Source organism: Leptonychotes weddellii, chromosome 16 (genome assembly GCF_054177405.1).
Source record: "Leptonychotes weddellii isolate Sample4059 chromosome 16, ASM5417740v2, whole genome shotgun sequence".
In the NCBI taxonomy this organism is placed as follows: domain Eukaryota; kingdom Metazoa; phylum Chordata; class Mammalia; order Carnivora; family Phocidae; genus Leptonychotes; species Leptonychotes weddellii.
This window is the reverse complement of record NC_138384.1, coordinates 257,715-274,395: the sequence shown is the minus strand read 5'-3', so window position 1 is coordinate 274,395 and position 16,681 is coordinate 257,715. Positions and strand designations below refer to the sequence as shown.

Below are 16,681 nucleotides of genomic sequence, written 5' to 3'. Positions count from 1 at the left end.
TTGAGAGAGAGAATGAGAGAGAGCGAGCGAGCACATGAGGGGGGAGGGTCAGAGGGAGAAGCAGACTCCCCGCTGAGCAGGGAGCCCGATGCGGGACTCGATCCCGGGACTCCAGGATCATGACCTGAGCCGAAGGCAGTCGCCCAACCGACTGAGCCACCCAGGCGCCCCTATTTTGTTTATTTTTAAAGTGAAGTATAGTAGACATGTAGTGTTCGTGTCAGGCACACAACATACTGACCCGGTAGCTCTGTACGTTGTGCTGTACCCATCACTCGTAGCTGCCCATCGGTCATCGTGCAGCTCTGTTACGGTACACTGACTGTATTCTCTATGCTTTATCTGCATCCCTCATTCCTGAAGTGGAATGAATGCCCCCCAGCCCACAACCATCAGCTCTCTCCTTTTGTTGGTTTAATTTTTATTCCACATATAGGTAAAATACAGGGTATTTCTCTTTCCCTGATTTAGTTCACTTGGCGTAATGCTCTCTAGGTCCATCTGTGTTGTCGCAAATGGCAAGATCTCATTCTTTCTTGTGGCTGAGTAATGTTCCGTTATATATATACCACATCTTTTTTATCCATTCACCTTGGAACCCTTGGGTTGATTCCATGTCTTGGCTATTGTAAATAGTGCTGCCGTAAACGTGGGGTACCTGTATCTTTTTGAATTAGTGTTTTCTTTTTGTTTGGGTAAATACCCAGTAGTGGAAATACTGGATCATATTCTATTCTATTATTTTATTTATTTATTTATAAATAACAGAGAGAGACAACAGCGAGAGAGGGAACACAAGCGGGGGGAAGGGCTGAGGGAGAGGGAGAAGCAGGCTGCCCGCTGAGCAGGGAGCCCGATGTGGGGCTCGATCCCAGGACCCTGAGATTGTGACCTGGGCCGAAGGCAGACGCTTAACAACTGAGCCACCCAGGCAACCCTCATATTCTATTTCTTTTTTTTTTATTTTTTATTAATTTTTTAATTGTAATTTCAGTATATGTTCTATTAGTTTCATGTGTACATATTTTTAATTTTCTGTGGAACATCCATACTGCTTTCCACAGTGGCCATTTTCTTTTTTCTAATTTTTAGTATGGTTAACACAGTGTTACATTAGTTTCAGGCATATAATAGAGTGATTCAAACCTGTTTTCCTTTCTAGTATTCATCCTCTTGGGTGTAAAGTATCCCATTGTCATTTTGGTTTGCATTTCCTTAGTGATTAGTGATGATGGAGCATCTTTTAACATGCTTATATTTTTTGAGAAATGTCTATTTAAGTCCTTTGCCCTTTTTTTTTCAGATTTTAAATGATTTTTTTCTTTTATTTATTTTTGGCCATTTTTAAATTAACTTGTTTTGTCTTTATGCTATTGAGTTGTACATTTTCTCCCACTCAGTGGATTATCTTTTTCATTCCCTTGATACTTTCCTTTGGTGCACAGAAGTTTTTAATTTTTTTTTTTTTTTAAAGATTTTATTTGACAGAGAGAGACACAGTGAGAGAGGGAACACAAGCGAGGGAGTGGGGGAGGGAGAAGCAGGCTTCCCGCCGAGCAGGGAGCCCGACGTGGGGCTCGAACCCAGGACCCTGGGATCATGACCTGAGCCGAAGGCAGACGCTTAACGACTGAGCCACCCAGGCGCCCCAGAAGTTTTTAATTTTAATTTTGAAGTCCATTTTACCTGTTTTTACTTTTGTTGTTTTGCCTTTTTTTTTTTCCTAATAATCTCTATGTCCAGCGTGGGCTCAGACTCACAGCCCTGAGATCGAGTCACATGCCCCCCTGACTGAGGCAGCCGGGGGCCCCATGTTGCCTTGCCTTTGACGTCATGTTCAAGAAACTGTTGCCAAATCCAAGGTCATGTTTTCATCCAAGAATTTGATAGTTTTAGCTCCTAGGTCTTTGATTCATTTGAGTTAATGTTTGTATATGGATTAAGGTAGGGATCCACAGTCATTCTTTGGCATGGGGACATCGGGCTTTCCCAGCACCTTTTGTTGAAGAGACTGTCCTCTCCCCGTTGAGGGGTCTTGGCACCCTTGTCAAAAAATCAGTTGATTGTTCTTGTGAGGGGTTTATTTTTGGCCTTTCAGTTCTCTTCGCTTGGTCTGTATGTCTGTTTTTGTACTAGTAGCGCACTGATTATTGTAGTTTTATAATAGATTTTGGAATCAGAAGTGTGAGTCCTCCAGCTTTGTTTTTCAGACTTATTTAGCTATTCAGTATCCCTTGAAATTCCATGTTAAACTTAGGATTGCTTTTTCTGTTTCTGCCAAAAACACCACTGAGATTTTTGATAGGGTTTGTAGATTGCTTTGGGAGAAGTGTTGCTCTCTTAATATTAATCCTGCAACCCATAAACACGGGATGTTTTCCCCACTTCTTTAGTTCTTTTTAAATTTCTTTCAGCAGTGTGTTACAGTCTTTAATGTATAAGTCTTTCATCTTCTTGGTTAATTTTATTTCTAAGTATTTTATTCTTTTTGATGCTATTGCAAATGAATTATTTTTTAAATTTTCTTTTTGCATCGTTCATTGTTAGTGTGTAGAAGTAGAACTGGCTTTTGTGTGTTGATTATGTACCCTGCAACTTTGCTGAATTTGTTTATTTTTGTGTGTGTGGATTCTTCAGGGTTTTCTACATATGAGATCATGTTTTTTGTGCATATAGGTAATTTTCTTTCTAATTTAGATCTCTTTTCTTTTTCTTGCCTAATTGCTGTGGCTAGAACTTCTAATACTGTGTTGAATAGCAGTGGCAAAAATGGGCATTTTTTTGTCTTGTTCCTGATCTTAGGGGAAAACTTTCAGTCTTTTACCATTGAGGATGATGTTAGGTATAGGCTTGTCATATAATGCCCTAAAAAGTTCTCTTCTGTTTTTGGCAGTTTTCCTTAAATGTCTGGATCTGAAAAAGGAAAAAAAAAAAGTGTACATTTCTCTTTATATTATAGTTTTTTAAAGATTTTATTTGAGACAGAGCATGAGCAGGGGGGAGGGGCAGAGGGAGAGGGGGAAGCAGACTCCCCGCTGAGTGTGGAGCCCAGTGCGGGCGGGGATCCATCCCAGGATCTTGGGATCATGACCTAAGTCGAAGGCAGACGCTTCACCAGCTGAGCCACCCAGGTGCCCCATGTCTCTTTAAATCTTCACTAGACACCACAGGGGGAGGTTGGTGCATCTGAATTGGTCCTTCAGGACCTGTCAGACTGAATAAAAGGTCCCCACTGCCCACCCTGGCCCCAGCAGCAGGACTAAGGAGCAGGGATGGCAGCTGGTGGAGCAACATAGCTCTCTCCCAGGAACACACGTCTCCCTTTGAGCCCCTGCCTGGTTGCTGTGCACCTCCCATCAGGTTCCAGAATTGTTGATTCTGATCTTTTTTCTAGCCTACTGGTTGTTTTGATGGACTGACCCCTAAAGCTTCCCCACTCCACCATTTAACATGATGTCTCCAAATAATAGTTGTTGGTTTTGATGTTGAGGGAGTGAAGTTTCAGTCCTGAAAACCCACTCTGTAGCCCTGTACCTTGCCTTCCCGAGCTGGTAGTACAGAGCCTCAGCCTTTCCTAGGGGTTGGTCTAGCTCTGATGGCTAAGGTCAGTGTGAAGCCAGCCAGTGAGCACTGAGACTGAAGCAGGTTGCCATGGAAGCCTGAGGAAAACCCCACCTCTCCTGTTTGAGGAGAGAGAACCATGAAGAAAAGTGAGAAACACATATGCAATGGAGATCAGAAACAGCACTGAATCTGACTACATATCTTCCTCCCCCCACCGTCTTTTTTTTTTTTTTTTCCTTTTTTTTCTGCCCTCACAGGGTCTCTGGTAAAAAGAGTGAAAGCAAAGAAGCCAAGAAGTCTGAAGAACCAAAAATCCGAAAGAAGCCTGGACCGAAGCCGGGCTGGAAGAACAAGCTCCGCTGTGAGAGGTGAGGCCTGGGTAGAGGGCTGGCCTGCCCGTCGGGGCAGCAGCTCCATGTGTGCTCTGCATTGCAGGGAGGAGCTACCCACCATCTACAAGTGCCCTTACCAGGGCTGCACAGCTGTGTACCGAGGGGCCGACGGCATGAAGGTGAGAAGGGGCACTGCCCCGGCGCCAGGGGCTGCCTGCTGTGTGTGGTCGACCAGGAGGACCAGATGTTTCTGTAGAGCCTGGTGTAGACTTGTCCCCAGGGGCTCACGTGAGCCTGCGTGAATGGAGAATTGAGCAGCCATGGGCCAAGAAGTGAGCCCTCCACTCCTGGGAGAAGCACCCACTTCTTGTTGAGTGAGGAATGGTTGGGTCTCTTCCTTTGAGGGTGCCGTGTAGGACCCGTGGGAGGCATGTGCTATGTGATCGGGGGAATTGTCCTGGCCAAGGCACTCATGGTCTTGCTGTCTGTCCCGCAGAAGCACATAAAGGAGCACCACGAGGAGGCCCGGGAGAGGCCCTGCCCCCACCCTGGCTGCAACAAGGTGTTCATGATCGATCGCTATCTGCAGCGTCACGTGAAGCTCATCCACACAGGTGCGTGCCCTGTTCTCCCACACTCTCACATATACAGTCCCCTTGGGTGGCTGATGGGGGCTGGACACCCTTCAGAGAGGCCTGGGGCTGTGCCTTCCGGGTCATGCATATGGGCTGTGGAACTGACAGTGAAGAAATCCCAGTGCCTTTCTGCAGGTTTATTGTGGTGGTTTTATCATTACTTTAAAAAAATAACAATATGTGCTTTTTGGATTATAAAAGTAACCCATGCTCATTGTAGAAATTGTAAAAAGCAAGCACAGAGAAGATAGTAAGCACCCCCATGCACAAGCACCATCCGCACCTGAGGGTTTACTCTTCCTGTTGGTTCTCATTTTGTGTCTCTGTGCCTACTTCTGTGTGTCCTTGGGGGTAATGGCCTGACCAAGTCCTGTAGGCCCCGCGTTGTAGTGGGCCGTTCCCCAGGGCCCAGCGCTTCGGGCAGTGTCTCCAGTGTGTGTGGGGTGTGCTCTGCTCTTGTGTCCTGGCCACTTTAGCCTTCAGGCCACTCATCTGCAGAAGCGCTCTCTGCCTGTTGTGGGCCGTGTGTGGTCTGAATATGGTGCATTTTAACCAGCTATGCTCTGGTCTGCTCGTGAAATGAGACCTGTCGCCACAGACTCCAGAACTCCCGGGTTGGGGAACATGGTGTGAGCAGGGGTTTGGGCCAGTCTTCTGGGGGAGGGGGCCTGCTGGGCTGGGACTGAGGCCAGAGGGGATGGGAAGGGGGGTTCCACTGGCGTGAGGGGGCGGTGAGCAGGGCTTGGTGGTGTGGTCTGTGCTCTGCTGGTTCCTGAGTTGGACCTGTGTTTATGCTGAGGGGTGGGGGAGGTAAAGGGCACCTGCTATTCCTTTGTTCTTGGAGGGGTCTCTCTGGGACGCCCTCTGAGATGAGCAAATAAGCTCGACCACCCCCCTCCCACCCGACCCGTGTGCCCCGGACGCTCTTGTATGTCCACGGGCTGTTTGCTTGCCTTCCCTCCAAGAGCAGCACTGTGCCCTCTGGGCTGTCCCTGAGACAAGCCCGCTGACCTTTACGACTCCAGGCTTGAAGCCCCCGTGGTTGTGACAAGTCGGGGAAACTCAGCCCCTCGGCCCCTCTGGCTTTCCAAGCCAATTGCTGTGGGAATTCCTTTTCCCTGTGAGCTAGTCGGTCTCTCGCTCTTCTCCTTTAGTTGTGGAATTTGTTCTGCCAGTCTTCAGGTTGATTTCTGGGGCATTTGGGATGATTTGATAGTTGCCTAAGTAGTGTGTTTGTGGGACGAGGTGAGCCTAGGGCCCTCTTCCTCTCCCCATCCATTCTCTGCATACGTATTACAACCCCGGGCTCATGTGCGTTCCTCACAATTTTGATTCCCCTCTAATTTTAAAGACACGATCCACCCCACATGCGTTAGAAGCACAAGACCTGCACGTGCGCCTGATGGCCGCACCTGCTGCTTCTCTCCACAGAGCTGCTCTCCTGATTGGCATCACCCCCTTTAAAAGATCAGTGGAGCGCATCTCTCTTTATCCCTGAACAGGAATTGTGCTTGTTTTTGTTAAACTACCTTACTATAGGAAGTTATGATTTACTTTTTTTTTACCCAGATTTGTCCGTTTTATTATCGGACAAATTTATTGGTTGGTTTCACTGTGAAACCATTTTCCTGTGTGTTTTGCTCTGAGCACTCTTGGACATCTCCTGACACAAGTAATTCCCTTAAATTGGGTCTTCAAGCTGTCTCCGTTCAGACACCAGTGGTGACAACCATTAGCAGTTTTTTTAAAAACACCAAAGAGGACAGACTGACTCCAAGGGTGCACTGTACCTAGTAGGGGAGAAAGCCAGTCTGTGTGGGTGTTTGTAGTTGAGCAGGTGGGACTTGAAATGGCCGGGAGGAAGAAGCTCATGGCTACCACCCCAAGCCCATGTCCAGGAGTAGAGCTGACTGTTCAGTTTTTGTTCAAGAGTGTAAGAAATTTATTGGCCAAGTGGCAGTAGTGATCTATGGAGCTTTATTGATGTGGCTTCCTCGAAGAATTTTTACTCAAATAAATAGATCTAAGTTTCTCTTCAAGAAGACAGGCTTCAAATGTACACAGTTGATGAAGTCCCAGCCAGGTGGCATTTTTAAGCAATTTGGAGTGCTCTGTTAACAAAAAGTTTTGTATTAGAAATGTCTTCCAGGGTGGGAGGATGGGTTAGCCTGGTGATGGGTATTGAGGGGGGCACGTTCTGCATGGAGCACTGGGTGTTATGCACAAACAATGAATCATGGAACACTACATCTAAAACTAATGATGTAATGTATGGGGATTAACATTACATTAAAAAAATAATAAAAATTTTAAAAAAAGAGCACTTAAGAGCTAAAAAAAAAAAAAGTTTTCCATCTCTGAATAAAATTAGGTTTGCACAGGCCCCTTGCTTGGGCCCTGAGTGTAAGGAAACACGACTCGAGGCCCCCGTGCTCCGTGGGAGGGCTGGGCCTTTCTCCTGTCTGTGCTTACTGCATCTCTGGTCCACAGAGGTGCGGAACTATATCTGTGATGAGTGTGGACAGACCTTCAAGCAACGGAAGCACCTTCTTGTCCACCAGATGCGCCACTCAGGAGCCAAGCCTCTGCAGTAAGTGTGGGGATGGGCACCTTCTCATGGCCACACTGGCCCCCATGCCCTTGCTCACCTGACCCTGTCCCCCAGGTGTGAAGTCTGTGGCTTCCAGTGCCGGCAGCGAGCATCCCTCAAGTACCACATGACTAAACACAAGGCTGAGACTGAGCTGGACTTTGCCTGTGACCAGTGTGGCCGGCGGTTCGAGAAGGCCCACAACCTCAACGTGCACATGTCCATGGTCCACCCTCTGACGCAGACCCAGGACAAGGCCCTGCCCCTGGAGCCACCGCCTGGGACTGTGGAGGGCCAGGCCGTGAAGCCCGAGCCTACCTGAACTCCGGTGGTAAATGGGGTTAAGACAGTTTCAGTAGTTCCTCATACGCACCCAGACAGCACAGCTTTGCTCGCTCGCTCCCCTGGAGCCCCCATGCTGTACCCCCCCAACCTGTGTGTCAGGAGGGCATTGATCTGCAGTATGGTGACCGTGGGCTCAGTGTGCAACTCACGTAGCCTTTCCAGCCTCCACTCTGGGACCAGCATTTTCCTACAAATACTGAATGACTCGGGGCCAGATGAATTTTAAATAATTGATTCCTATTCCCCACTAAAGCAATCAAGGAGATTTGTAATCCACTTTTTAGTGCAAGAGCTCCATGTTATGCTTGTAATAAATTATTTACCAAGGAGCTGGGCTGTGCGCTGCGCAGGGTCCAGTCAGAAGAGATGGGGCTCCTGGTAGAGGTCGGCATCGGGCAGCGCCTGCTGTCTGCTCCGGAGGGCGGCACTCACTTCCGGGTCACAGTGTCCACTGGTAGCCAGCAGCTGCAGGAAAACAGCTGTGCTCAGCCCAGTGCGGCCCCCAGACACCAGGGCCTGAGGACGGGGAGCTGGCCACCGGAGCCCAGCAGGTAAGTGGCCACAGTGCAAGTGCTGGACACCAGATTCTCGTTTTACTTGAGGTGTTGCAACTTCAACACTCTTAACGTGTCCACACACACCAAAGCAAGCATCTGGGTGTTACCTCTGCCATGTTCGAGAAGCTCTTTTTTGGGCACCTAGGTATTGATTGCAGCAGAAAATGACGAGCTTTTGTTATCAAGCCTACGGGGTCACCCTGGAGAGAGGACAGGCAGAGACACAGGTCAGGGTGTATACTGTAAGGGTCACGATGCCCCCACCTGCTCACTCTGCCAGGACAGCTGGCTGCACGGGTCTGTGAGCTGTGTCACCTGCCTGGCCCTGGAGCTCCTGGCTCCTGCCGGCTAGAGCCGAGACCACACTTGTCTCCCCAGCCACGAAGAGACAGATCAGCTTTAGGTACATGTCGACAGCAACACGCAGGAAGGCATCTTCCCTCATGAGGGCGTCTTCATCAAAATAGGAGAGAAGGCTGAAGGTAAGAAAGAAGATGCCTCGTGACTCCAAGATCGAACAGAGGTGAGTGGCCGTAAGCACTGAGCAGCGACTCCTCTGAGGAATGGAGTTCCAGGCATCTTTCCCGTTTGGAGGGTGATCCACAGTGAAACTGATAGATGATTGGGCTGGGGTGACCCCTCCTCTGACCACACACAACCCCCCGGGTGGGAACTCCGCTGAGAGCGCGTTGCGACACTGACCCGCGGCAGGTGCAGTTACCTGTAGAAGGCAAACGGCAGCAGCCTGATGTATGGATCTGGGGCCAGGCGGAGGAGGACATGCCCCAGGCCACCCTCTGCAACCAAAGGGGGTTAGGCTTAGCTCTGTAGCCACCTCCCCACCCCAGGATCAGCATGTTCAGGAGACCTCAGGTGCCTGGCTGGGAGGGGTGGTGATGTCCTCATGCTGAAGGGCAGAGCCTGGGGGGTAGACCCCCCCCCATGATGGCCCAGTGCCACCCTGGGTCCCCCTAGTACCTCACTCAACTCTTTCGTTGTTTAGATGAGTTTGTACTGCATTTAGCCTAAAATGTGGTTTATATACTTAGCAAGAAGATAGACTTTGAAAAATGAGTTAGTAAATTAAGGCCCAGGGATTCATACTTAACCATTGGAAAGTTATTTTTGAAAAAGGACTAAATAAAAAGTGGGGATCGCAGCCTGCCTTTGCGGATCACCTGTGTTCCCAGTAGATGGCTGGTAACCGGGACAGACACAGGCTGTGCCCTGCTACCAAGTCTCAGTGCTGTCTTACCTGTCTCTGTCAACTGAAAGAGTACCAGCCAGGATACCTTCTTCTTCTCCAAACACCCCAGGATCTCCGCACATATGTCCAAAGCCTTTAGGGAGTCCACAGCCTGTGGCCCACAGAAGAGGGAGGCTGACTGTCTGCACAGACAGGCACACAGTGGGGAGAGGGATGACCTCCAGCCCAGAAGGGAGCCTTTGCTCATTCTGTTGAGTCTTGAATGGTGACTGTAGGAGGAGCAGGTCAGGGACCCCTGTGCTCAAGTTCTGAAATGAGACCTCAAAGGAGAGGCCCAGGGCCAGGGGGTTCTTGCTTCAGCAAGCACAAGGCTCCTGAGGAGCCCTTCAATCAAAGGTTCCAGGGCCCTCCTCCCAGAAACCCTGAGTAGGGAGGTCTGGGGGTGGGAAAGGGCCACCTTACCCGATGTCTTAAGTGTGGGGTTAGATGTGATGAAAGCAGGCCCATTAAGGAGAAGAAAAACAGGACAACCAGCAGCTGCAAATAAGACCAGTGCCTTCAGAACATGAAAACCACCCAGGCTGTACCCTCAATCAGTAAATCTAAGTAAGGAATGCAGATGCTGTTCTTTGACCAAACATTTATAGGCAGAGGGCATAAATCTTTCCTCTAAGTGCATCTTCTCAGGAAGGAAAATTTTAAAGAGGCAGTCTGAGAATAAATTCTTACAGACGGCATCATTTTACATGTGCCTTTAAACACAGCTTGGAAAAGGGACCACAGGGAAGAGCTGTGCTGTGGCTGAGGGTGTCCGTGCAAGCTGTCAGCACCTCAGTCTGGTGCAGCGAGCCGCCCCCGGCCCAGCCCCACTCCCGGGCTCCTTGTCTAGAAGGGTGTGTGTTTGTAAAATCCCTAGAGGTAAACGCACAGGCCCCCTCCTGACCCGAGGCAGGGGTCCACCTCTTCCCAACCCCGTGTCTGGACACCTCTTCTCAGCACACACAGGCCTAAGAGGCTTGAGGCCACTGAAATCACTTTGAACAAAAACAAACTTAAAAGAATCTCCCTTGTGGGTTTTTTTTTTTTTTTTCCCATTAAATTACCAAAAACCACAGGCAGGCCTGTACGTCCTGAGCTCACAGGTTGACCTTCCAGTTTACAAATGGTTTATTTAGTTGGGGGAGAGATGAAGGAGCCAAGGCTGTGGGGAACAGGGACAAAGAAGGTCCCATGGGGCAGCTGATGACAGCCCTGCCCTGGGTTTAGGGAGGATAAAAATAAGCTAAGCAAAATCAAAAGTGAAACACGAAAGGTATTCTTTCTACCAGTAAACTTGAGAGTGAAATATTACAAAATCCATCAGCCTGGTAAATTCTGCTTCCTAAGAAAGTCACAAGAATACCATACTCCCTGTCTGTTCTTGGAAAAGCACAATTCATTAGGTGAACCCTGAGAAACTCAGCTGATCGGAACACTGATTAAAAACAAACTTGGTAGAAAAGAAAGAAGTGAAAGAATTTCGTTTCTTGCCTCCTCTCTTTGGCAGTCCAGCTTCTCCAGCTGGCTCTTGATGCTGTTTTCCCCGGCTTGCTGGATTGCGAAGTGGAGTGAAGCAGCAGAGACCCAGGCCGGGCCCGGTGGGGGGGACGCCAAGTCAGGAGAGAGGCAGCTAGGAGACAGATGCGTCACCACAGGAGCATCATAACCACATCCTGGTGGAAAGCCACCAGCCCTGCCCACCTCAGCTGGGGCAGCGAGGGGCTCTAGAGTCCACAGAAACAAGGTCTACGTCCCTCACCACCCCTGGCTCGGCATAGGGACCTAGAGCCCGGTGTCAGCCTCCTTCCCTTAGGGTCCAGTGTCCAGTTTCCCTAACGTGCTTCTGTGCCATGGATGTGAGGACAGGGTAGGGCCTGACTGGGACACTTGGTCCTGACTGCCTGAGCTTTGCAAGGAGGTCGTGGGACACGGGACTCTCACCTGGAGCCCACCACTCACACCCTTGGCTTCTGGGTCCAGTCCTCCTCCTCAGTCCCTGCTGTGACTGCAGTGTGGTGCTCAGAAAGGTGTCCCAGCAGGTTAAAAACAGGCCAAAAATCGGGGCGCCTGGGTGGCTCAGTTGGTTAGGCGACTGCCTTCGGCTCAGGTCATGATCCTGGAGTCCCGGGATCGAGTCCCGCATCGGGCTCCCTGCTCGGCAGGGAGTCTGCTTCTCCCTCTGACCCTCCTCCCTCTCATACTCTCTGTCTCTCATTCTCTCTGTCTCAAATAAATAAATAAAATCTTTAAAAAAAAAAAAAAAAAAAAACAGGCCAAAAATCAGTGGAATAAAATGTAGCAGTTGGCATTCCTTGTTTTCTGGGATTTTGAGCACTCTGGACACTGTAGCCATGCACAGGGATAAAAGGAGGCCAGATGGGACCACAGTTCTCCCCCAAACCAGCACATGCCGGGGACGACCAGCTGGGCAGGCCAGGTGGGGCGGAAAGCTGCGCAGCGACCCGCCAGGTCAGGTCTGTCCCTTCCCTTCCATGTGGGTCCTGCCCAGCCTGCCCTAAGGCCTCTGTCCGCCATCCCAAGGTATTCGCGGAGGGAACCTAGAGCAGGTCCTAAAGAACATCTGTGCTCCCTCTCCTTGTTGCACGCACCTCCTGCCAAACTGCTGGGCCTCCCACAGCCTCTGCAGCTCTTGGGGCAGTGGGCCCTGGAAGCATCTCGTCCACCGGCTGCGAAGTTCAGGCTCCAGGCGTGGCCACCACAACTTCCAGGAGAGAAAGATCACCAGTCAGCAGATCAGGGGAGGCTATACTTGGACCCTCTTCAGTCCCTACAGCCAAGGTGTGGAACCCTGGAGTGACCACTGGAGATGTGCGTGAGACCAGCTGACGCCGGCAGCATGGCTCATGTTCCCCCAACACCTCCTATTTAAGCACCGTGTCATGTACTCGATTTAAGGTTCAAGGCAGTTCCATGAGCTATCTCCTCCTCATCTGTAGAGGACACGGATGTCCGCCTGAGAGCTGGTGTTTTACACACACAGTAACTTCTGCACTGAATTCCACCCACATGAGCCACAGACTACATGGAAAGCTGAACACTCAGGGGCCGTGGCAGCACAAGTCCTACGGCTGCTAGGAGAGCTGCGTGTCGTCAGCACGCCAGGAGAGCCAGCGAAGGCCCCCCGGGGAACCCCACACCCACGTGAGGGCCGGGCAGCAGGGGACTGGGCCACCTCTCTTCCGGTCCTGAGATGGTCGTCTGTCAAGACAACAGGTGGAGCCCAAGTCGGGGAGCTCAGGCAATTAGGGTTCACCTTCAGCCAACGCGGAACCAGAGTGAAGCAACACCCAGACACTGTTGTCCAGCAGGCGTGGGCAGGGAAGCCCGTCATCCTCCCTGCTGATGGCTTCGCTTTACCCCCCATTTCTCTGCATGCATTTTCTCCTCAATGACAAGAACCAGGATGCTGCCCTGGGCCCCCAGTCCCTGTGCCAGCCCCGGGCGCACCCCAAGAAGGCGGCTGCACCTACCAGAGCAGAGGTCAGGACTATGGGGCACTCAGTCTGGCACGCGGTCAGGATCAGGTCTGCGGTCCGGGAGGGGTTTCTGCTTTGTGAACAGGCGCTGAGGAGCCCCTGCAGGAGAGGACATGCCAGAAGCTCAGTGGTTTGCATGTGTACCCCGCTCCTAAAAGGCACCAGGGCTTCAAAGCCCCACTGGCTATGAGAGTCCAGCCAAGTGGTGGGAGGTGCTGGGGGCAACAGAATTACCCTGAAGAAGTGGACGGTGATGTCATGGGTCAGAGCACCTCCATGGGAGCAGAAGTTTCTCTGCAAAAGAGCACAGGCCAGTGAGAAAGGAACCAGTGGGGCAGGGGGTGAGAGCGGAGGCAGTGTGTGCCGAGAGGCTTTAGCTGTGCTCACGGCACCGCTGCTGACCACAGAGGTCCAGCTTCATGTCCGCCCTCATGGCTAGCCCAGGATCTGGCATCTCTCTGCCTATCCATGCAGCTCCTCTGTGCAGCAAGACCCCCCAGCCTGCCCGCTTCGGCCCCAACACAGGTCAGGAGGCCGGCGCGCACTCCCTGATGGCCCTGTTACTGGGATGGCAACCGGCCTCCCCAGCTCTGGGTTCTCTGTTCTGCCGGCCTTCACGGGCCCTTCTGACAACGTTAAGGAAAACAGCCCTTGCTAAGAACCCCAGGAACACGTAGTCTCATCTCTCCTGCTTTCTGAGTCACCGTTTAAAGCTGTGTGTCACTGAATGGAACCTTAGTTCAATCTCTAGTTGTCTTTGTGCATTTTTAAAAACTGGAAAAACATCAGGAATAGAAGCTATTCTGAAGTGTGTAGGACGTGCTTATTCCTGGTGCCCTCACTGACCCTGACTGGATGCATGCAGGCTTTGGTCCTTCTGGGTAAGATGATGGAGCACCTGACACTGAACAGTGTGTACAACGGAAGGAAGCAGGGCCGACCGGTGGGAACGGCAGTCTTCTCAGCACCACCGGCTTTTGTGTGCCTGAAACGTCAAAACTGGAAAGAACTGGAGATGCTTGGTCTGCATGAGTTTATGGATCTTGATGGCTGAACGTCGAGGAAAGCTCTAGAAAGGGACTGAAGCTTTGGAGGAAGGGAGCCACAGCTGGTCTCTGCACCTCACCAGCCCCGGTTCCAGCTGTGGGAGGAGGGCTGGGCACACAGCAGCCCCAAGTCTCGGCTCCCGGAGCGGTACCCCCATTCTTTCCCTCAGCAATCCCACGTGGTCTGCACACACACTGAAGCCGTTGGCTCAAAGTGACCAGTCACACTCGCGAATCTTCAAGAACCAGATCACCCCCGCCCCTGCATCCCGAGGTTGCTTGCCCACACCTACCAGCTCAGAGTTGACCAAGTGGAAGAACTCCGTGCAGTCAGGGGCGGCTGGCTCTTTGGCCTGGGGGCTGCCGACGAGAACAGACGGGGGCAGACCGAGGAGGATCCTTGCACGGAAAGAGCTGCGTCAGTGGTGACAGCACAGCCTCATGACTTGAGAGCGCAGACTCACCTCGGAAATGACCCTCCCTACTCACTCTGGCAAGAGTCCCCGTCTGGGGCTGTGTGCTGAGCACCTGAGTCCTGCAACACTCCCAATGTCTTAACCCCAAGAGCCGTTCTTAAGCGGCACAACCGCCAAGTAAAAGGGTGCACCCCAGTCTAACAGAGCCACTCCCGAGAACTGGGACATTTCACCGTCTCACACTCATAAACACATCTACAACGAGCATCTGTAAGCACACATGGTTTTCCTTATTTCGACATGCATTTTCTGGGCTACATCTTTCAACAAAGCAGCTCGTGGGTCTGAAGGGGCGGCTTTAATCCGAAGCTTCAGACCCTGCTCTCTCCATGGGAACCCCAAGGAGAAGACGGGGACGGGGGACAGAAACAAATGACCAGTGGAAAAGAAAATCAACGTAAAGACAGACTCCTCTATATGGTGGCACGTTACCATTTGTACACAAGCAGCTCCCGCTGTCTCTGAAGGTGGGCAGCCACATCCCACCCGCTTGCCAGAGCCTGGAGCCGTGTGCGGAACACTCTGAAAAGGAAGTGCTCCCGAGGAGAGCAACTCTGGGATGCTGCTGGGCCCTGTTCCAGGTCAGCAGCCATCTCCTGGAAAACACGAGACCAAAATGTTCACATACTTTTATCGCTGGTTCCACGTGATTGTCCTCAAATGTGAAGGCAGAAAGTTCCCAGGGCTTACTGTCAGCCCCAGTCAGGACTCTCAAAGGGGGCTGGGTGGGCTTGGGAGGGAGGTCTCCCAAAAGAAGCTAGGAATGAGTGGGACAAGCCTTTTTACGTGGAAATCATTGAAAATTTGCAAAAGTAGAATAAGAATAGTACAATGAACACCTTTACCAGATTCCCCTATGACTAACATTTTATCGATTATCATTTGTTTTTTCACTCTGCGTGTACAGGTGTTGCGTGCGCATAATTGGAGGGTGACTTGTGGACATAAGGTGTGTACACAGCAGGCACTCAATAAAGTGCCTGCTAACTGAAAGCATGCACGTGTGTGCAGAGTCGGCACACGTTCAAATGCAGAGACAGAACAAGCCAAGCGCCCACGTCGCAGCACCAACCCTGCGGCGTGGGACCCAAGCCCCACGTCGCACTCTGCCTGCCACAGCCAGTTAGGATGGACGTGGAGGATAAAAGGTCAAGAGGAGGACTTGGAGGGCTGGGATCTCTTCTTTGTGGGGTTAGTTCTATTCCTTCGTAGGTAAGATTTCCCAGGGTCCCAGGCCACCCACTCCGTGGTTCCTGTCACTCCCCCCAGCTTCTCAAGCGCTTGAAGAGCAGCGCGAACACCACCAGGAAGTGTGAAATCCACACAAAGAATCCTGCCAACACGAAGCCACACGTGTACCTCCAAAGGTAGATTCCCCATGCACACTGTGGACACGGAGACCAGAGGGGGTCTGCACCTGGACCCCAGAGCCTACTCTCAGGGTCTTTCTATCGCCCGGACAAGACCTAAGGCTAACAGGCACTCTCACTGAAAACTGCACTCTTTACTTCAAAACGAGAGCCCCGTTTCCACGCCCTCCTAAGTGCAACTGCTTTGCTGAAACCCGCCAGCCTGTGGAGCTGCTAGGCGACCCTGTGAAAGAGCAGCCTCTCAGCCTCCTTTGTCATTTCTCAGAGCCTGACATCCAAATGAGCAGTCAAGAGCTAAAAAGCAGCAAGTGGTGGAGAGCAACGCTTACTACCAAAGTGGGCGTCTTCTTAGTTTCCTCTATTTTCAAATTTTAAATGTTCCTAAGGCTGGAGATGGTTCTGGCACCACAGCTTTTGTTTCTGTATTTTTGGGATATTCCCTGGTGAAGTGAGCACACTGTCACTCTGGGTCTGGTCCGTTACATGTGGGATGCTAGTTTTCATTCTGCTGGGCTGCCTTAAGACATTCATAGTAAATATCATCACAGCAGATGATACAAATGCAGTGAAACACACTGAGTTTTACATCTTCTAACTCACCTGCAATCTGGAAAAAATATCCCGATTTCCTGTGCAGCTACCGAGAACCAAATCAGAATTCTCTGAGCAGTTGTAACTCCTCGAACTGAAACAAAAACACAATAAAAGCCTCCTAAGTATCTCCAGATGTACAGGCGTTCCTACTTCTCCTCTGCCCCCAGAGTGGCGTGTGGTCACACAGCCAGGAGGTCCCAGGGGACCACATGACACCCACAGTCATCAACAAACAAAACAACCGTCTACAACAAAATACTAGCAACCCCAATCTAGTGACATCTAAAAACAATTATGTACCATAACCAAGTGGGATTTATTCTAAGAATGCGAGGTTGGTTCAACACCCTAAAATCAACATATCAATAGAATACACATATCAATAAATAAAAACCACGTGAACGTCTCAACAGACACAGATAAAACATT

General features: G+C 50.7%; 2 protein-coding genes across 12 annotated transcripts in view; one reads left to right on the top strand and one right to left on the bottom strand.

Annotated features, from left to right (window-relative positions):
* Positions 1–7,795, top strand: part of ZNF276 (zinc finger protein 276) — a 24,653-nt gene extending 16,858 nt beyond the window's left edge. For all 3 annotated transcript variants that reach the window (XM_081806186.1, XM_081806187.1, XM_081806185.1), the window contains exons 7-11: positions 3,822–3,932; positions 4,000–4,075; positions 4,393–4,510; positions 7,022–7,121; positions 7,197–7,795. In XM_081806186.1, coding sequence (XP_081662312.1) covers positions 3,822–3,932; positions 4,000–4,075; positions 4,393–4,510; positions 7,022–7,121; positions 7,197–7,443 — 652 coding nt within the window. In that variant the 3' untranslated portion in view covers positions 7,444–7,795. The remainder of the gene's footprint in view (positions 1–3,821; positions 3,933–3,999; positions 4,076–4,392; positions 4,511–7,021; positions 7,122–7,196) is intronic.
* The window catches only part of FANCA (FA complementation group A), a 57,766-nt gene continuing 47,570 nt past the window's right edge, over positions 6,486–16,681 (bottom strand). For 4 of the 9 annotated variants that reach the window (XM_006746160.3, XM_081806178.1, XM_081806177.1 and 1 more), the window contains 14 exons: positions 16,259–16,343; positions 14,721–14,884; positions 14,106–14,211; positions 13,001–13,060; positions 12,761–12,865; positions 11,879–11,991; positions 10,761–10,899; positions 9,693–9,767; positions 9,279–9,381; positions 8,745–8,820; positions 8,343–8,499; positions 8,131–8,223; positions 7,790–7,931; positions 6,486–6,642 (listed from right to left, as the gene is read on the bottom strand). In XM_006746160.3, coding sequence (XP_006746223.2) covers positions 7,824–7,931; positions 8,131–8,223; positions 8,343–8,499; positions 8,745–8,820; positions 9,279–9,381; positions 9,693–9,767; positions 10,761–10,899; positions 11,879–11,991; positions 12,761–12,865; positions 13,001–13,060; positions 14,106–14,211; positions 14,721–14,884; positions 16,259–16,343 — 1,384 coding nt within the window. In that variant the 3' untranslated portion in view covers positions 6,486–6,642; positions 7,790–7,823. Of the gene's footprint in view, positions 6,643–7,789; positions 7,932–8,130; positions 8,224–8,338; positions 8,500–8,744; positions 8,821–9,278; positions 9,382–9,692; positions 9,768–10,760; positions 10,900–11,878; positions 11,992–12,760; positions 12,866–13,000; positions 13,061–13,635; positions 13,766–14,105; positions 14,212–14,720; positions 14,885–16,258; positions 16,344–16,681 lie in introns of those variants that run through there. The other 5 variants (XM_081806176.1, XR_014140724.1, XR_014140726.1 and 2 more) reach the window with 5 other exon arrangements.